At 42.0% G+C, this 17389-nt stretch overlaps 1 protein-coding gene across 16 annotated transcripts in view; it reads left to right on the top strand.

Moving 5' to 3' along the window:
• LOC129714874 (microtubule-associated protein 4-like) overlaps nt 1–17389 on the top strand; it is a 251694-nt gene that overhangs the window by 213350 nt on the left and 20955 nt on the right. For 15 of the 16 annotated variants that reach the window (XM_055664734.1, XM_055664736.1, XM_055664735.1 and 12 more), the window contains 3 exons: nt 146–474; nt 3804–3926; nt 16977–17069. In XM_055664734.1, coding sequence (XP_055520709.1) covers nt 146–474; nt 3804–3926; nt 16977–17069 — 545 coding nt within the window. The remainder of the gene's footprint in view (nt 1–145; nt 475–3803; nt 3927–16976; nt 17070–17389) is intronic. The other variant, XM_055664728.1, reaches the window with a different exon arrangement.

The following is a 17389-nucleotide window of genomic DNA, read 5'->3' on the forward strand; positions in this document are numbered from 1 at the left end:
ACTTTATTGGCATGGCGACAATTGGCCCGTTATTGTTCACTGTTTTGAAATAAGTTCACAATTCCTCACACATCACTAAATAAACATCATGTAGAAACAATTAATATTTGTCAAGAAAATAGCGTGTATTTTGTTTTGATCTTAGGTGAGACGGGTCGCCCGAAGACTACTTCCACCACTTCTATTAAGAGTAGCGGCACTACCCCAAGTTCGCCGAGCACACCTCTTGGTGTGAATAGTCCAGGAACTCCATCGTCTAACATCACACGGGCACCTAGAACGCTGGCTCTGAAGACAACAGCTGCTTCTGAGGCTAAGAGAGTGGCGCCGATCCCGCGCACACCCCCAAAGCCCACTGTAGCACCCGCTCCAAAGCAACCTCGGCCAACTAGTGCCCCAGCTCCCGACCTAAAAAACATCAAGTCCAAAATCGGATCCACAGATAACATGAAATATCAGCCTGGAGGGGGAAAGGTAGGTGATGATTGCCTATTTGAAGGTAAATGGACAGCAGTCATTTGAATCAAGCGCATTTTGATCAATAAGGTAGAGGATTTAAATCGGAAGTGAGCCTTGAAGATTTAGTTTGAGAAACAGTCAGTGGAAAATAATGTTTCCTTTGCCCATCAAAGCTCAACTCTGTAACGTACTAATTTGCCCATTAAAAAAAAGCCTTTGCATTTAAGTATTTCCTTCTGTGTCCTCGCAATCTCCCAAAATGCCTAACAACTAATTGTTTGTTTATTTAACTTTTTTGTAATATAGGAAGTTGCTAAAATATATGTGCCTTGCTGCTCGTCTCAAATATTCATTATTCATAATTTCAATTTTTTTTATACTCTTTCCACTTTTTTGTTTAATTTATTTATCTTTCTCTTTTAATATTTTACACATTCTTTCAATTGGAGCTTACTTCCAATTCTCTTCTGCTTTGCTCCTTCTCCAGTCCATCTATTTCCTTGTGTATGTTATTGAAAATTATAGCCCAAAAAATATCAAGTAAGTACTTTGTAGATGTGCATTATTTCTGGAGATTTGTATGCTTTTGAAGGGAAATTGTCAGGCAACATATATGAAAGGCTAGATTACATTTTATTGCTAGATCTGGTTTCTAGATAGGTTTTCGTAACCAATTGTGTAAATTGGCCTCTAAAAAGAAATGAAAGTATTAGCAATGATACACAAGAGACCATGAGATGCTGGAATTGTGATATAAAAAACAAAACTGCTGGGGGTATTCAGCAGATCAGGCAGCTTCTATGGGGGAAATTGACAGCCTGCTGCTTATTTCTCTCCAGAGATGCTCTCTGATCCTCTGAGCTCCTCCCAAGTTTTTTGACAGAAGGTATTAGCAAAGTTAAAGACCATAAGTACAAAGTTAATTGTTGTTTTTTTTCTGTCCTGGAGGTAAATGTACAGGGTTATCATCAATATTAGGACTGTTGTTTGGAGAAACGTGTTAATTAGTAATCTTACCGTAAAAGATCCCTGGTAGGGTTTTTTATTTAGTTTGTTTGCAATGTAATTCTAAACCAATTTAAAAATAAGCAAAGTTGTAGAGTCATGCTGGGCAAGGTAAGGAAGATGATATGACAGTAGATAAGCGAGGATATAATCTTAGATTTTCTGCGACTCCAAAAGGGGCAATTCCTGTCCATACCAGAAGAGATATCCAGTTCAATCCCAGCTTCCAGTCCATAACCCTCCTTGTCATAGCTTTTCAAGTATGCCTCTATATATTTTAAATGTGACAAAGCCTCTTCCATACTTTCAGAAAGTCAATTCCAGCCTCTATTATCCACTTGCAAAAACAGGTTTATTTCCTCGCCTCTCATCTAGTCCTTATACCCATATCCCTACTTTCCCTGTTACTGGGAAACAAGTCTTTTATGCTCTATCTTGACCCTTTACACACAGTACTGGAGCTGTGCTTCATCTAGCGTTATATGTACTTTCTGACTCTGCGTTCTGATAAAGGATCTCTGAACTGAAACTGTCACTTCCCAAAAGATATGGCTGGACCTACTGGCTATTCCCAACAATTTTTCTGTTTGTTTTGTTTGTAATTTCAATAGATCTTTGTATTTAATGCCTCGGATATTTTTTTTAGATTACACTTTATGCCTTTTCAACCATCTGACGAACCTGCTTTTTCTCAATAAGGTCTCTGAATAGACATCCAAGGTCCTTTTTTTCCCCTTCACACCACTCTATTTCCCCCCCACTTATTGTGTGCATCCCCGCATCTTTTGTATGTATGGTTGGGCACTCTTCTGGATTAAATTCCATTTGATACTTTTCTACTCGAATGTCAAGTGCAAGACCAGTTTTTCTATCACTCCAAACGTATTTAACATGCCCAACTTCATTTTGGTTTAATTTTTTAGTATACATTACAAACAGCAAGGGATCTAGTACTGAGTTCTGTGGATGTTCTTTCATCTTTGTTACAACTGTCAGCAGTTCCCCTTGTTTCCTGCTACCAAGCCAGTTTTTGATTTGCTAATCTCCCATGGATCCTGTTGAATTTTACTTTTATCAACCAGACTGACCCCGTAGAACCTGGTCAGACAGGTACTACCCATACATCAATCCATGCTGACTGTCTCAAACTAGTCTATGCCTTTATCAATGACATTTTACACTCTTATTTCATTCCAGTACTTTGCCCACCACTGATGGCTTTTGTTCAAACAATCGTCCATTTCCAGGCGCCGCTCCTGTAGAGAGTGTGGAGTGAAAATGATGGTCAAATGTAACTTATTTTAATAGCCTTGGACATATCTCATCAGGGGCTTGTGATTTAATGTTCACCATGTACTGCACCATTGGCACCATTCCCTCCATGAAGGCAGTCACAAAGAATTAATTCAGAACATTCAAGCAAATAATTGATAACTCCTTTAGTGTGCATCCCTTGATTCCCTTGAAAGAATTAATGAGAGAAAGCAAGGACGGAAATAGAAACGTTTGTAACGTTGTCAAAATGAGTAGTGGCCCTGAGGAATGAGAGAGTTTTAAAACTTGACAAAAGATGAACAAGAAGTGAATAAAAATGTGGACTGGGAAATAACAGTTGTGAGGAGAGGTTGCGTTTGTTTGGCCTTTTGAAGCAAGATTAAGAGTAGATTTAATTGAGGTTTACAAAATGGAGAGGTTTGGACTGAGTGAGCAGCAAAAGACTTTTGACAAATACATTGATAACTCTGGGAGGTAGGTTCACGGAAGCAGAAGATGGGGAGTTGGGGAAAAGATCTCGCCATCCAAAGTGTAGATGGGGAGATGGAGACTCTTGTTACAGTTGAAAGCAGTCGTGACGAGCACTCAGCAAGACTACAAGCTGCAAAAGCAGTCCTGGAGAAACCTACGAATCTCAAATCTTGGCTGGGATGGACATGATGAACCAACTAAAATCCCTTGTTCCATAACATCCTATGCTTCTGTGAACAAGAGTGGGGAAATAGATGAACAATGTGAAGACTCATTATTCTAGTTGAGTGATCATCAGGTTAGTTTTCTAGAGGCAGAAGAAGCAAGTCAATTAATTGTTTCCAATTCAAAGGACTAAATATAGTTTGGACTATACGTAAATGAGTTCAAATCATTTGGAAGTGAAAAGTGTGCAATATTTCTTAAAACATAGGTCAGTTTTGTGCATTAATATGTATATTACTTTCAATGACAACTCTGGGCTAATCATTTTATTCTATTACATTTCAGAACATGTTATCTTGAGTTTCTCCCTCATTACATTTGCCTGTGTGTTTGTTTATTTTTCCATCCCTTTTTGGTTGTCCATTTAGGCTAAATCAGTAGAGAAAAAACCCGAGCCGGTAAGATTGAACCGAAAAGTTGAGCCCAGCACTCCGATTCGAGTAGCTAAAACCACAACCGCGAAAGATAACCAAAAACAAGCCAATGGCAAAGTGAGTGAATGAAAGTATATGTCCGTTCTTTGCTTTGTGTTCATTTATAAGTTGCATCCATACGTAAGCATTTCAATTTAATTTGTTTCTCCTGAGTATTTCTATGGATTGTGTGTGTTGCACCTGGTGCCAAATTAAACTAATTCTTTCTGCCTGCATGTGATCAATATCCCTCCGTGCCTCACATATTTATGCACCTATCTAAAAGCATCGCAAACGCCGCAAATGCTACCTCCACCACTGGCAGCGCCTGTTCCAGCATCCACCACTCTGATGTTCCAGCATCCACCACTCTGTAGCTAAGCCCTCTAGTATTTGACACTTCCACCCTGGGAAAAGGATTCTGAGAGGCTACCTCACCTGTGCCTCTCATCATTTTATAAACTTTCATCGGGTCTCCTGTCAGCCTCCGACGTTCCAGAGAAAACAATTCAAGCTTGTCCGACCTCTCCTTATACAGTGACCTCCATAATGTTTTGGACAAAGACCCATCATTTATTTATTTGCCTCTGTACGCCGCAATTTGAGATTTGTAACCACAAGATCCTTCTGTACACCAATCCTGTTAAGGGTCCTGCCATTAACTGTAGGCTTTCCCCTTACATTTGACCTCCCAAAGTGCAACACCGCACAAACTCGAGGATTAAGCTCCATATGCCATTTCTCCTCCTGTTACTCTAATGATAAAATGAATTATTGCACTGAGCCTTTCCACTGAGGAACATTAAATGTAATCAAGTCATGCATTGTATGAGTAACAACAGATTGCTAATTTAGAACATTACTAATGTTATTCGCCACCACTATCTTCCCTCATTCCTCACCTCATTGCTGTGTCTCATCTTTTGCCACTCTCCTATTCCAGGAGATAGTGTTACACCCCCCACCCACCTCCGGAGCAATCTTTCCTGTGCCTACTGTCTACGGACATCTTTTAGCTCCATTCTTCCCCCTTACTCACCGAAGGAGGCCATTCACAGCCCATCAATACCTGCTTCAAGTCTTTGAAAGAGCTAAATCATTTATTATGTTTTTCAACATTAATATTTCCTCATGACCTTGGAAAGCTCTTTTCTTCAATACTAATCTAATAACTTGAATTTAGATTTCTTCATAAAATTAATGAAAGCCTTTTTGGAGTCTAATTCCATCATCTTTCATTTACTACATTCTACATCACAACAACATGGGTGTAGCTCGTGCTTCTATGTTACCACTTTTTAAATATTCATTACCTCAGGCTCAAGAAAACGTTCGATCTACTTGCTTTATTGAAGCCAGTAATAATTTTGATTACAGGTTTGCTCCAGCTTGCCCGTTCTAAAGAGTACAATTCAAATTTCACATGCTTCCCTTGTAACAAATCCTCAACCCTGGTATCAGCCTGTCGATCCACCTCAAAGCCATCTTCAAGATCCAGAATTGTGTATTGTATGTAGGAAGGAACTGCAGATGCTGGTTTAAACCGAAAATGGACACAAAATGCTGGAGTATCTCAGTGGGACAGGCAGCGTCTTCGAGACCCTTCATCACATCCTTGTACATAGTATTTTGCCAAAACTCAACAGATATTTGTAAAAATTGAGTGTGATTCGGGTCAGCCATTTCTTCCCTATCTGAAGAAGATCCTGACCCAAAACGTCACCTATCCATGTTCTCCACAGATGCTGCCTGACCAGCTGAGTTACTCCAGCACTCTGTGAAACGTCACCTATCCATGTTCTCCACAGATGCTGCCTGACCAGCTGAGTTACTCCAGCACTCTGTGAAACGTCACCTATCCATGTTCTCCACAGATGCTGCCTGACCTGCTGAGTTACTCCAGCACTCTGTGAAACGTCACCTATCCAGGTTCTCCACAGATGCTGCCTGACCTGCTGAGTTACTCCAGCACTCTGTGAAACGTCACCTATCCATGTTCTCCACAGATGCTGCCTGACCCGCTGAGTTACTCCAGCACTCTGTGAAACGTCACCTATCCATGTTCTCCAAACATGCTGGCTGACCCGCTGAGTTACTCCAGCGTTTTTTGTCCTCTAGTGTGATTTTGTTTTCTATTCAATGTTCCTATTTATAACCTTCAGAACATTTCATCAAAGAAATCAATCTGGTTGGGCAGACACTACTTTTTAAAAATACCTTGCATTAACCCATTTTTCTCCAGGTGAAAATTAATTTTGTCCTTGGTAATGGTTCATAATCATTTTGTAATCACTGCTACATTTGATTACCATAGGTTAATCAATCCATCTGTTTCCTTATGTGAATGGCTTACATAGAACATAGAAAAATAGGTGCAGGACTAGGCCATTTGGCCCTTCGAACCAGCACTGCCATTCAATATGATTGTGGCTGATCATTTAAAATCAAGATCATTTTTTTCCATATTCCTTGATTCCTTCAGCCCTAAGAGCTAAATCTAACTCTCTCTTGAAAACATCCAGTGAATTGACCTCCACTGCCTTCTGTGGCAGAGAATTCCACACATTCACAACTCTCTGGGTGAAAAAGCTTTTCCTCATCTCAGTCCTAAATGGCCGACCCCTTATTCTTATACTGTGACCCCTGGTTTTGGACACCCCCAACATTGGGAACATTTTTCCTGCATCTAACCTGTCCATTCCTTTAAGAATTTTATATGTTTCTATAAGATCCCCCCTCATCCATCTAAGTTCCAGTGAATACAATATTCATCATATGTCAGTCCCGCCATCCCGGGAATTAACGTGGTGAACCTACACAGCACTCCCTCAATAGCAATAATGTCCTTCCTCAAATTAGGAGACTGAAATTGCGCACAATACTCTAGGTGCGGTCTCACCAGTACCCTGTACAACTGCAGTAGGACCTCCTTGCTCCTAAACTCAAATCCTCTCGCAAGAAGGCCAACATGCCATTAGCTTTCTTCACTGCCTGCTGTACCTGCATGCTTACTTTCAGTGACTGATGTACAAGCACACCCAGGTCTCGTTGTACCTCCCCTTTTCCTAATCTAACACCATTCAGATAATAATGTGTCTTCCTGTTCTTGCACCAAAGTGGATAACCTCACATTTATCCACATTATACTGCATCTGCCATACATCTGCCCACTCACCCAACCTATCCAAGTCACCCTGCAGCCTCATAACATCCTCATCACAGCTCACACTGCCTTCCAGCTTTGTGTCATCCGTAAACTTTGAGGTCACATTTAATTCCCTTGTCTAAATCGTTAATGTATATTGTAAATTACTGGGGTCCCAGCACCAAGCCTTACGGCAACCTACTGGTCCTGTTAAAAAGATCCGTTAATTCATACTCTTTGTTTCCTGTCTGCCAACCAGTTCTCTATCCATCACAATACCCTACCCCCAATACCATGTGCTCTAATTTTGCACACTAATCTCTTGTGTGGGATCTTGTCAAGGGCTTTTTGAAACTCCGGATACACCACATCCACAGGCTGACCCTTATCCATTCTACTTGTTACATCCTCAAAAAATTCCATGAGATTAGTCAAGCATGATTTCCCCTTCATAAACCCATGCTGACTTTGACCGATCCTGTCACTGCTTTCCAAATCTTTAACAATCAACTCAAGCATCTTCCCCACTACTGATGTAAGGCTAACTGGTCTATAATTCCCCGTTCTCTCTCTCCCTCCTTTCTTAAAAAGTGGGGTTACATTGGCTACCCTGCAGTCCACAGGAACTGATCCAGGGTCGAGAGAACATTGTAAACTTATCACCAATGCATCCACGATTTCTAGGGCCACCTCCTTGAGTATTCTGGGATGCAGACCATGCGGATTTATCTGCCCAACAGTTTACCTAACACCATTTCCTAACTAATGTGGATTCCCTTCAGTTCCTCCCTCCCACTAGATCCTTGGTCCCCTAGAATTTCTGAAAGATTGTTTGTGTCTTCCTTAGTGAAGACAGAACCAAAGTACTCATTTAACTGTTCTGCCATTTCCTTGTTTCCCATTATGAACTCACCGGTCTCTCATTGTAAGGGTCCTACATTTGTCTTCACCCATCTTTTCCTTTTTTACACATCTAAAGAAGCTTTTAGAGTCAGTTTTTATATTCCCCGCAAGCTTTCTTTCATGCTCTTTTTTCTCCCCCAATTAACCCCTTTGTCCTCCTCTGTTCTAAATGTCTCCAGTTTTTGCTTCCTCTGGCCAATTTATAGGCCTTTTCCTTGGATTTAACACTATCCTTGAGTTCCCTCGTTAGCCACGGTTTAGCCGCCTACCCCGTTTTATTCTTTAGGCAGACAAATTTGCAATGCTCCAATCCTAGACTTTAGAGATACAGAGAGTGGAAACTGGCCCATCGGCCCACTGAGTCTGTGCCGACCAGTGATCACTCCGTACAGTAAAAATATCCTACACACTAGGGACAATTTGCAACTGTTAATTAACCTGTACGTCTTTGGAGTGTGGGAGGAAACCAGAGCACCCGGAGAAAAACGTAGAGACTACACACAGACTGCACCCATAGTCAGGATCGAACCTGGGTCTCTGGCGCTGTGAGGTAGCAGCTTCACCGCTGCGCCACTGTACTGACCGGAATCCTGGGATTCTATTCCAGAACTCAAGTAGGAATCAATGATTGTGATCAAAGCTTATCTTAAAATGCATCCTCTCTGGACTATCCACCTTGCTAATTTTGGCAAGGTAGATGTATCTTCTTAAGATGGGTGCAATTTGTCCATTTATTCTCTGACTCCATAAGAGACAGTAACTTGACAATGTTTGGACATTAAAAGGGTGTTTTTGGCTCTTTCCCCATCTTGCCATCACTCAGAATGGTAGCTATCCATATTAGCCATCCAGTTAGAAAAACTACTAAGATAGTTTGCAACTATCTACCCTTAGTAGTTAAATCCTGAAAAGTTAAGGATTAGTTGTGCAATATTCTTGAGTATAGGGGATTCAGGAAGGGTGACAAGAAAGATGTTGCAGCTTTGAAACTGGAAAGCTGGAAAGACTGGTTGTCTATGCGATGCTAAAGACAGAAGTATCTGGCTGCATGGAAAACATAATGGAACTGTTATAACATGTGATTCCATGATTGAATGGCAGAGTAAGACTTGATGGACCAAATAGCCTAATTATATGTAAGTTTCTATACTTATACTCAAATTGTGCAAAGAAAATAGAAACCATTCAGCAGAGTCTATGCTGTGTTTTATTTTCAAGCAGCATCCAGTGCGTTCCACTTTCCCCAAATCTTTCCTGAAATTTGCTGTTGAGTCCAAATCCCAACCACTCGTTAATCAGTGTTTACCCTTCTCTAGCTTTGTGACAATCGCCTTCAATCTGTGCCGACATCTGTCCCCCTATCAGTCTGAAGAAGGGTTTCGGCCCAAAACGATGCCTATCTCCTTCGCTCCATAGATGCTGCTGCACCCGCTGAGTTTCTCCCGCATTTTTGTGTACCACCGACATTAACCACATTGCATGCAGTTGAAAGAATTTTGCTTTATTTACAAATTTCTCTTTTTTTCCCAATTCTCCCGGCTTCCCCTAAGGAGAACAATCAATGTTTCCCCAAATTACCCATCTAGTTTTAACCTTTAACATCTGGAAGCATTCAAGTCTGAAGAAGGGTCTTGAGCCAAAAGGTCACCCATTCCTTCTCTCCAGAGATGCTGCCTGTCCGCTGAGTTACTCCAGCATTTTGTGTCTACCTTCAGCATTCAAGGAAACCTTTTCTCAAGAATCTCCAAAGCCAGCACATGGATAGAGGCTTGGGTAGAGTGGATATGGAGAGGATGTTTACACTAGTGGGAGAGTCTAGTACCAGAGGTCATAGCCTCAGAATTAAAGAACGTTCCTTTAGGAAGGAGATTTCTTTAGTCAGAGGGTGGTGAATCTGTGGAATTCTTTGCAACAGAAGGCTGTGGAGGCCATCAGTGGATATTTTTGTCAGAGATTCGTGATTAGTACGGGTGTCAGAGGTTATGGGGAGAAGGCAGGAGAATGGGGTTAGGAGGGAGAGATAGATCAGACATGACTCAATGGCGGAGTAGACTAGATGGGCCAAATGGCCTAATTCTACTCGTATCACTTACGACGTGATGATCTTTCTGAAGCATGGTGAATAGAACTAGAAACAATGCTGCCGGGCCAAACAAGTGATTTAAAAAAAAAAATCAAGAGTGTTTAATTGTTAGGGAGGAATTGCAGATGCTGGTTTACACTGAAGATAGACACAAAATGCTGGAATAACACAGCAGTCCAGACTGCCTCACTGGAGAAAAAGAATATGTGATGTTTGGGGTCAAACGTTTTGCGTACAGTTTTGGTCTCCTAATCTGAGGAAAGTCATTCTTGCCATAGAGAAGGTTCACCAGACTGATTCCTGGGATGTCAGGACTTTCATATGAAGAAAGACTGGATAGACTCGGCTTGTACTCGCTAGAATTTAGAAGATTGAGGGGGGATCTTATAGAAACTTACAAAATTCTTAAGGGGTTGGACAGGCTAGATGCAGGAAGATTGTTCCCGATGTTGGGGAAGTCCAGGACAAGGGGTCACAGTTTAAAGATAAGGGGGAAATCTGTTAGGACCGAGATGAGGAAAACTTTTTTTACACAGAGTGGTGAATCTCTGGAATTTTCTGCCACAGAAGGTAGTTGAGGCCACAGTTCATTGGCTATATTTAAGAGGGAGTTAGATGTGGCCCTTGTGGCTAAAGGGATCAGGGGGTATGGAGAGAAGGCAGGTACAGGATACTGAGTTGGATGATCAGCCATGATCATATTGAATGGCGGTGCAGGCTCGAAGGGCCGAATGGCCTACTCCTGCACCTATTGTCTATTTTCTATGAAAGAAGGGTCCCAACCCAAAATTTCACCTATTCCTTTTCACCAGAGATGTTGCCTGACCCTCTGAGTTATACCAGCATTTTGTGTCTTCCGTGTATAATTGTCATATGTACTGACAACAGAACAATGAAATTCTTACTTGCAACAGGAATACATAACTTCCCGATTCTATTACTTCGTGCTTGTTTATAAAACCCAGGATCCCAGAATTGCTCTGTAAATATGATGTGTTATTTTCAAACATGTTTACACAGAGATTGCTTCTGTTGCATACTTAATGGGATGCAAACTGCCTTTTGTGCTGAACCACTCTATAATTTCTGTTCCCTACATGGTTCCTTTCGCACAAGGATGGAATGCCGATTGCACTGATTAAGGTTAATTAGCAGAATTGACACTGAGCAGACAGCTCGCTATCTGTTCCTTGAAGGCTCGGGCTGATGATCCAGTTGCTGCAGTCCTTTATCTGAGAGCATAAATTAGACCGAGAGGAGACAAAGATGATGGAGTTTGTATTTTGTGATCGGATTGAGCTCTTTGGCAATAATTGTTCTTTTAACCGATGCAATGAAAGAAAATTAAATGATTTCCTTACCTTAAAGCTTTAAAAAAAAAAAATGTTGTTTCTGATGGAATGTTTCTGAATGGTGCAGTTAACATTGGCTAGTGAATTTTCAGGGTTGGGTCTGTTAGTGCATAACAGGTCACGTGTTAGAGTGATTGAAGGGGACAGACCTGCCTTGCTCTTCCTCGTCTGTCTCTGATTTGGTGCATTTGGGGGAGGGGAGGGAGAGAGAGATTATCCAGATGGCACCTTGGAAGCAACGTTATCTTTCAGAGGCGGGGTAGTAATGGAATCGGCTCCGATTGGAACTGATGCATTTAACATTCAGCTGCGTCATTGCTTACCGCACTGTATCCTTCACTTTCATGATCTTCTCACTGAACTGTCAGTGCCGTGTATATTTGGCACAGACGAGATATATTTAGGGTGAAGCTTGGTTATGCCTGGGGAGAGCTCTCAATAATCAGAGTTCTGAAATTACATTTTATGAACCTACCAGGAAAATATTGACCCATATCTGTTTTTAAAGCGCAGGTCCATTGTCCCATCTTTTTACATATTCATCAATTATATTTTTCCATCAGAAATACCTCCAGTTTGCAAATGGAAGCATTTATGGTCTGAAGAAGGGTTTCGGCCCGAAATGTTGCCCATTTCCTTCGCTCCATAGATGCTGCGGCACCCGCTGAGTTTCTCCAGCACTTTTGTCTACCTTTGATTTTCCAGCATCTGCAGTTCCTTCTTAAGCATTTTACAGTCCTTCCCCTGTGACTCCACAACTCTATTTCCCCCAGTCACAAAATCTACAGCGATGTCCTCTGATAACTGCTATTATGTCTTAATTATTATCCTAACACTCGACTCTATCTTGCACTAAATGTTATTCCCTTTGTGGACAGCTCAATTGCAGTCATGTATAGTCTTAACGCTGACTGGATAGCACGCAACAAAAAGCATTTCACTGTACCTCGGTACGTGACAATAAACGAACTAAAATTGGCAGCAGAATAATGATGTTTTTAAGTCCTCTGGGTGTAGGAGAGCAGCTGCAATAGTCGTCAATGATCCAGAAAATAAGTTGAGGTGGGAAACTGCCAGGAAGACTATTTCCATACATCCGACTAAAAGATGAGTGTAGCTTGAGCTCATGACAATTATCATCTGTCAGGTCTCTTTTACTGTATTCCAGAAAGGCAGTCACCATTATTCATATGTCCTTACAACATAGAGGGTGGATACCACAACTAGAGAGTGGTCCTGAACTACTATCTACCTCATTGGTAACCCTCGGACTATCCTTGCTCGGACTTTGCTGGCTTCACCTTGCACTAAATGTTATTCCCTTATCATGTATCTGTACACTGTCAATGGCTCGATTGAAATCTTGTATTGTCTTTCCGCTTACTGGATAGCACGCAACAGAAACTTTTCACTGTACCTCGGCACACGTGACCATAAACTAAACTGAAACTGCACTGAATATTAAGCCTATCGACACTGCCTTTATCCCCACATTCCTCTGTAACCTGTTCTCTCACATGTCATTAACGACCTATCAGCGATACTGCCACCAGCCACCTACACTGGCCAACAACCTGCACATTGCTAGGATGTGGGAGGAAATGGCACAAGGTGGATACCTACATAGTTACAGGGGAAAGTAGAAACTCTGCAGAGAAGATCGGAGATCAGCTTTGAACCTGGGTTGCTGAGACTATGAAACAGCTGCAATGCTACTGCATTGTCCAGAATAGATGTCATGTATCATCATCATCATCATCATAGTTGAAAACGTCAACGGGCAGGGTGCCTTACAGTGCCATGTTCGACATTGACCGCAACTTCTACTGAAGTGAGGATGGCCGTCGGCTCGCTAGCAGCTCATCCGCCCTTTGACAGGTCTTGTTTCTGGTCCTGCTGGGGGTCCACAGCCCCCTCCTCACCTGGCAAACCAGGTGGGGAAGACGGTTTAGTCGCCGACTATCCGACCATGGAGCAGGTAGCACGGGATTACATGGGAACTCCCCCCCGACCTGAGATTTAATGTAGGCAAACTTCAAACAATAATGCGATGCGTTTCATAGGTGAGAAATGTTGTCTTGGACATCGGCCAAGTTTAATGATCTGGCTAAAGGTTGCCATGGCATTCTAGATCCATCACAGCAGATAAACAAGCAAACCTTCTTTCTTTTCTTCATAATAAAGCCATCTCCAGCATTGCTGTACTCATCTAATGGACAAGTGAATCACAGTCTCTCGTCATCTTCACTCCCAGTTTGGGCACCTTTCTCTTGGTGAGGTCTGTTTGTGCCTTTCCACAATGTATAGCGTTACCCTTTTGCCAAGTGTAGTGTTTGAACACTCTAGCCCTGATATTTGCTTCAAGCTAACAGAAGTAAACAAATTACCTGAACCGCATCTGTTACTGTAAGCCATCACAGATAAAAGAGATAAGAATTGCTTTGCGAGAAGGATTCTCTGTTCATGTTGGTATGAATACAGGAAGAGTGGAGCCTGAATCTCAACACAGCCAGATATATGTAAATCATTCGGAGGCAATCCTAAATGGGAGCCAAGGATTCAATTATATTGATTATTGTATATTAATGATTTGGATGAGGGGGAATTGAAGGATTTGTGGCCAAGTTTGCAGATGATACGAAAATAGGTGGAGGGGCAGGTAGTGTAGAGAAAGCAGGAACTCTGCAGAATGACATGGATAGGTTGGGAGAGTGGGCAGAGAAGTGGCAGATGGAATATAGTGTAGCAAAGTGTGGAGTCATGCATTTTGATAGTAGGAATAAAGGTGGAGACTATTTTCTGAATGGGGAGATACATCAGAGGTGCAAAGGGACTTGGGAAGGCTGGTGCAAAATTCCTAGAAAAGTGAATCTACAAGTTAATCTAAAGAAAGCAAACACAATGCTAATATCTATTTTGAGAGGGCTTGTATACAAAAACCGGAATGTAATAGTAAGGCTCTATAAGGCACTGGTCAGGCCGCATTTGACTATTGTGAGCAATTTTGTGCCCCATATCTGAGGACGGATGTTATGTTGGTTCTGGAGAGGGTCCAGAGGAGGTTTACAAGTATGATCACAGGAATTAGGTTAATGTTTGTCGGCACTGGGCCTGTAGTCGCTGGAGTTTAGAAGAATGAGGGAGGGACCTCATTGAAACTTACAGAATAGTGATAGAGTGGTGGAGAGGATGCCTCCACTGGTGGGAGAGTCTAGAACTAGAGGTCATAGCCTCAGAATTAAAGGACATCTTTTAGGAAGGAGATGAGGAGAATCTGAGGCTCTATAAGGCGCTGGTCAGGCCTCATTTGGTGTACTGTGAGCAAATATAGGCCCCATATCCGAGGAAGGATGTGCTGGCTCTGGAGAGGGCCCAGAGGAGGTTTACAAGAATGATTTCAGGAATGAGTGGGTTAATATATGATGAGCGTTTGACAGCACTGGGTCTGTACTCACTGGAATTTAGAAGGTTGAGGGGGGACCTCATTAAAACTTACAGAATAATGAAAGGCACAGATAGAGTGGATGTGGAGAGGATGTTTACACTGGCAGGAGAGTCTTGGACCAGAGGTCACAGCCTCAGAATTAAAGGGCTCTCTTTTCGAAAGGAGGTGAGGAGGGACTTCTTTACTCAGAGGGTGGTTAATCTGTGGAACTCATTGCCACAGAGGGCTGTGGAGGCCAAGTCAGTGGATATTTTTAAGGCAGAGATAGACAAATCCTTGATTAGAACGGGTGTCATGTGGAGAAGGCAGAAAAATGGGATTAGGAGGCACAGATCAGCCATGATTGAATGGTGTAGACTCGATGGGCCGAATGGCTTAATTCTACTCCTGTAACTTGTGAACTTCTTCTGTCAGAGGTGATGAATTATTTGCCACCGAAGCCTGTGGAGGCCATCAGTGGATATTTTTAAGGCAAAGATAGATAGATTCTTGATTAGTATCCGTGCCAAAAGTTATGGGGAGAAGGCAGGAGATCGGGGTTAGGAGGGAGGGAATGATCAGCCATGATTAAATGGCGGAGTAGACTTGAAGGGCCGAATGCAGGTACAGCAGGGAGTGAAGAAAGCAAATGGCATGTTGGCCTTCTTAACAAGAGGAGTTGAGTATAGGAGCAAATAGGTCCATCTGCAGTTGCACAGGGCCCTAGTGAGACCACACCTGGAGTATTGTGTGCAGCTTTGGTCTCCAAATTTGAGGGAGGACATTCTTGCTATTGAGGGAGTGCAGCGTAGGTTCACAAGGTTAATTCCCGGGATGGCGGGACTGTCATATGCTGAGAGAATGGAGCGGCTGGGCTTGTATACTCTGGAATTTAGAAGGATGAGAGGGAATCTCATTGAAACGTATAAGATTGTTAAGGGCTTGGACATGCTAAAGGCAGGAAACATGTTCCCGATGTTGGGGGAGTCCAGAACCAGGGGCCACAGTTTAAGAATAAGAAGTAAGAAATTTAGAACGGAGACGAGGAAACACTTTTTCTCACAGAGAGTGGTGAGTCTGTGGAATTCTCTGCCTCAGAGGGTGTTGGAGGCTGGTTCTCTGGATACTTTCAAGAGAGAGCTAGATAGGGCTCTTAAAGATAGCGGAGTCAGGGGATATGGGGAGAAGGCAGGAACGGGGTACTGATTGGGGATGATCAGCCATGATCACATTGAATGGCGGTGCTGGCTTGTAGGGCCGAATGGCCTACTCCTGCACTTATTGGCTATTGTCTATTGAATGGCCTAATTCTGCTCCTATCAATTATGATCTTATGAAGTCAAGATTTTTATTGTCATATGTCCCCAAATGATACAATGAAATTCTTACTTGCAGCAGCACAACAGGTATGTAAACAGTGGTCTGTAAAACCTGTCGCAATCAACAAAAAAAGTTCAATATATATAGGTAAATAAACAGACATGTAAGTAAACAATAATACTGCAGTCAAAGTCAAAAATAAGGTGTATATAGTTCAGAGCCTATTTGGAGATTGTTGTGTTACACTGATTTGCTGATGGTTGTAGGGAAAAAACTGCTTCTGAACCTGGATGTTACAGTTTTCAAACTCCTATAATCTTCTTCCCACTGGCACGAGCGAATTGCGCGCATGGTCAGGCTGGTGTGTGTAGTAAGGAACTGCAGATGCTGGTTTAAACCGAAGATAGACACAAAGTGCTGGAGTAACTCAGAGGGACAGGCAGCATCTCTGGAGAGAAGGAATGGATGGTGTTTCGGGCGAAGAAGGTTCACCCATTCCTTCTCTCCGGAGATGCTGCCTGTCCCGTTGTGTTACAGCAGCACTTTGTGTCTATCTTCAGGCCATCTATAAACCTGAACTAGGAGGCAATCGCCAAACTGGCCGTGGCAAATTACATTTTGAATAAACCTATGCTGCAACAATATAGTGTTATTTCCATTTTTGTTCTGGCCCTTACAAAGGCATTAGGATTTTGCCCCTGAACATAATAATCATCAGGTCCCACACTAGGAAAGCTGTCGATCAAGTTGTAATGTCTACTTGTATGAACAGTTTTCTTCTTCTCGAGGGTCTGGATCTTGAGCTTTGTGACAAATGTAACAGAAAAGTCTCAACAATGCCTTGAAATGTTTTATTGAAAAGAAAACTGATCCAGAATCGATTTGTCCCGATGTGTCTTAGGTCCAGATTCTGAACAAAAAAGTTGACTACAGCCATGTGCAGTCCAAGTGTGGCTCGAAGGATAATATTAAGCACATTCCTGGTGGAGGCAATGTAAGTACTGCCTTTTTGATTCCCTTCACATTAATCTTCTGTGCATTGCTAGCATGAAGCTTATTTAGTCTATTAGTAATCTAGAGAAATGTAGCACCTACAAAAAGCAGAACCAGCTATAATGTAGGATCATTTATTATCTGCAATTAATTACAATTAATCACTACCAGTGTCAGAATTGAAACCTCATCTTAATATTTATACAATTCAAAGTGCACCCTGTTGATCACCTGCATATTTGAAAAGGAAGAATCTATAATTCTGTATTTTTTCACGCATTGTGAATGTTTAACATATAGAACATAGATAGGAACGGACCC

Source organism: Leucoraja erinacea, chromosome 43, assembly GCF_028641065.1.
Source record: "Leucoraja erinacea ecotype New England chromosome 43, Leri_hhj_1, whole genome shotgun sequence".
NCBI classification, from domain to species: Eukaryota; Metazoa; Chordata; class Chondrichthyes; order Rajiformes; family Rajidae; genus Leucoraja; species Leucoraja erinaceus.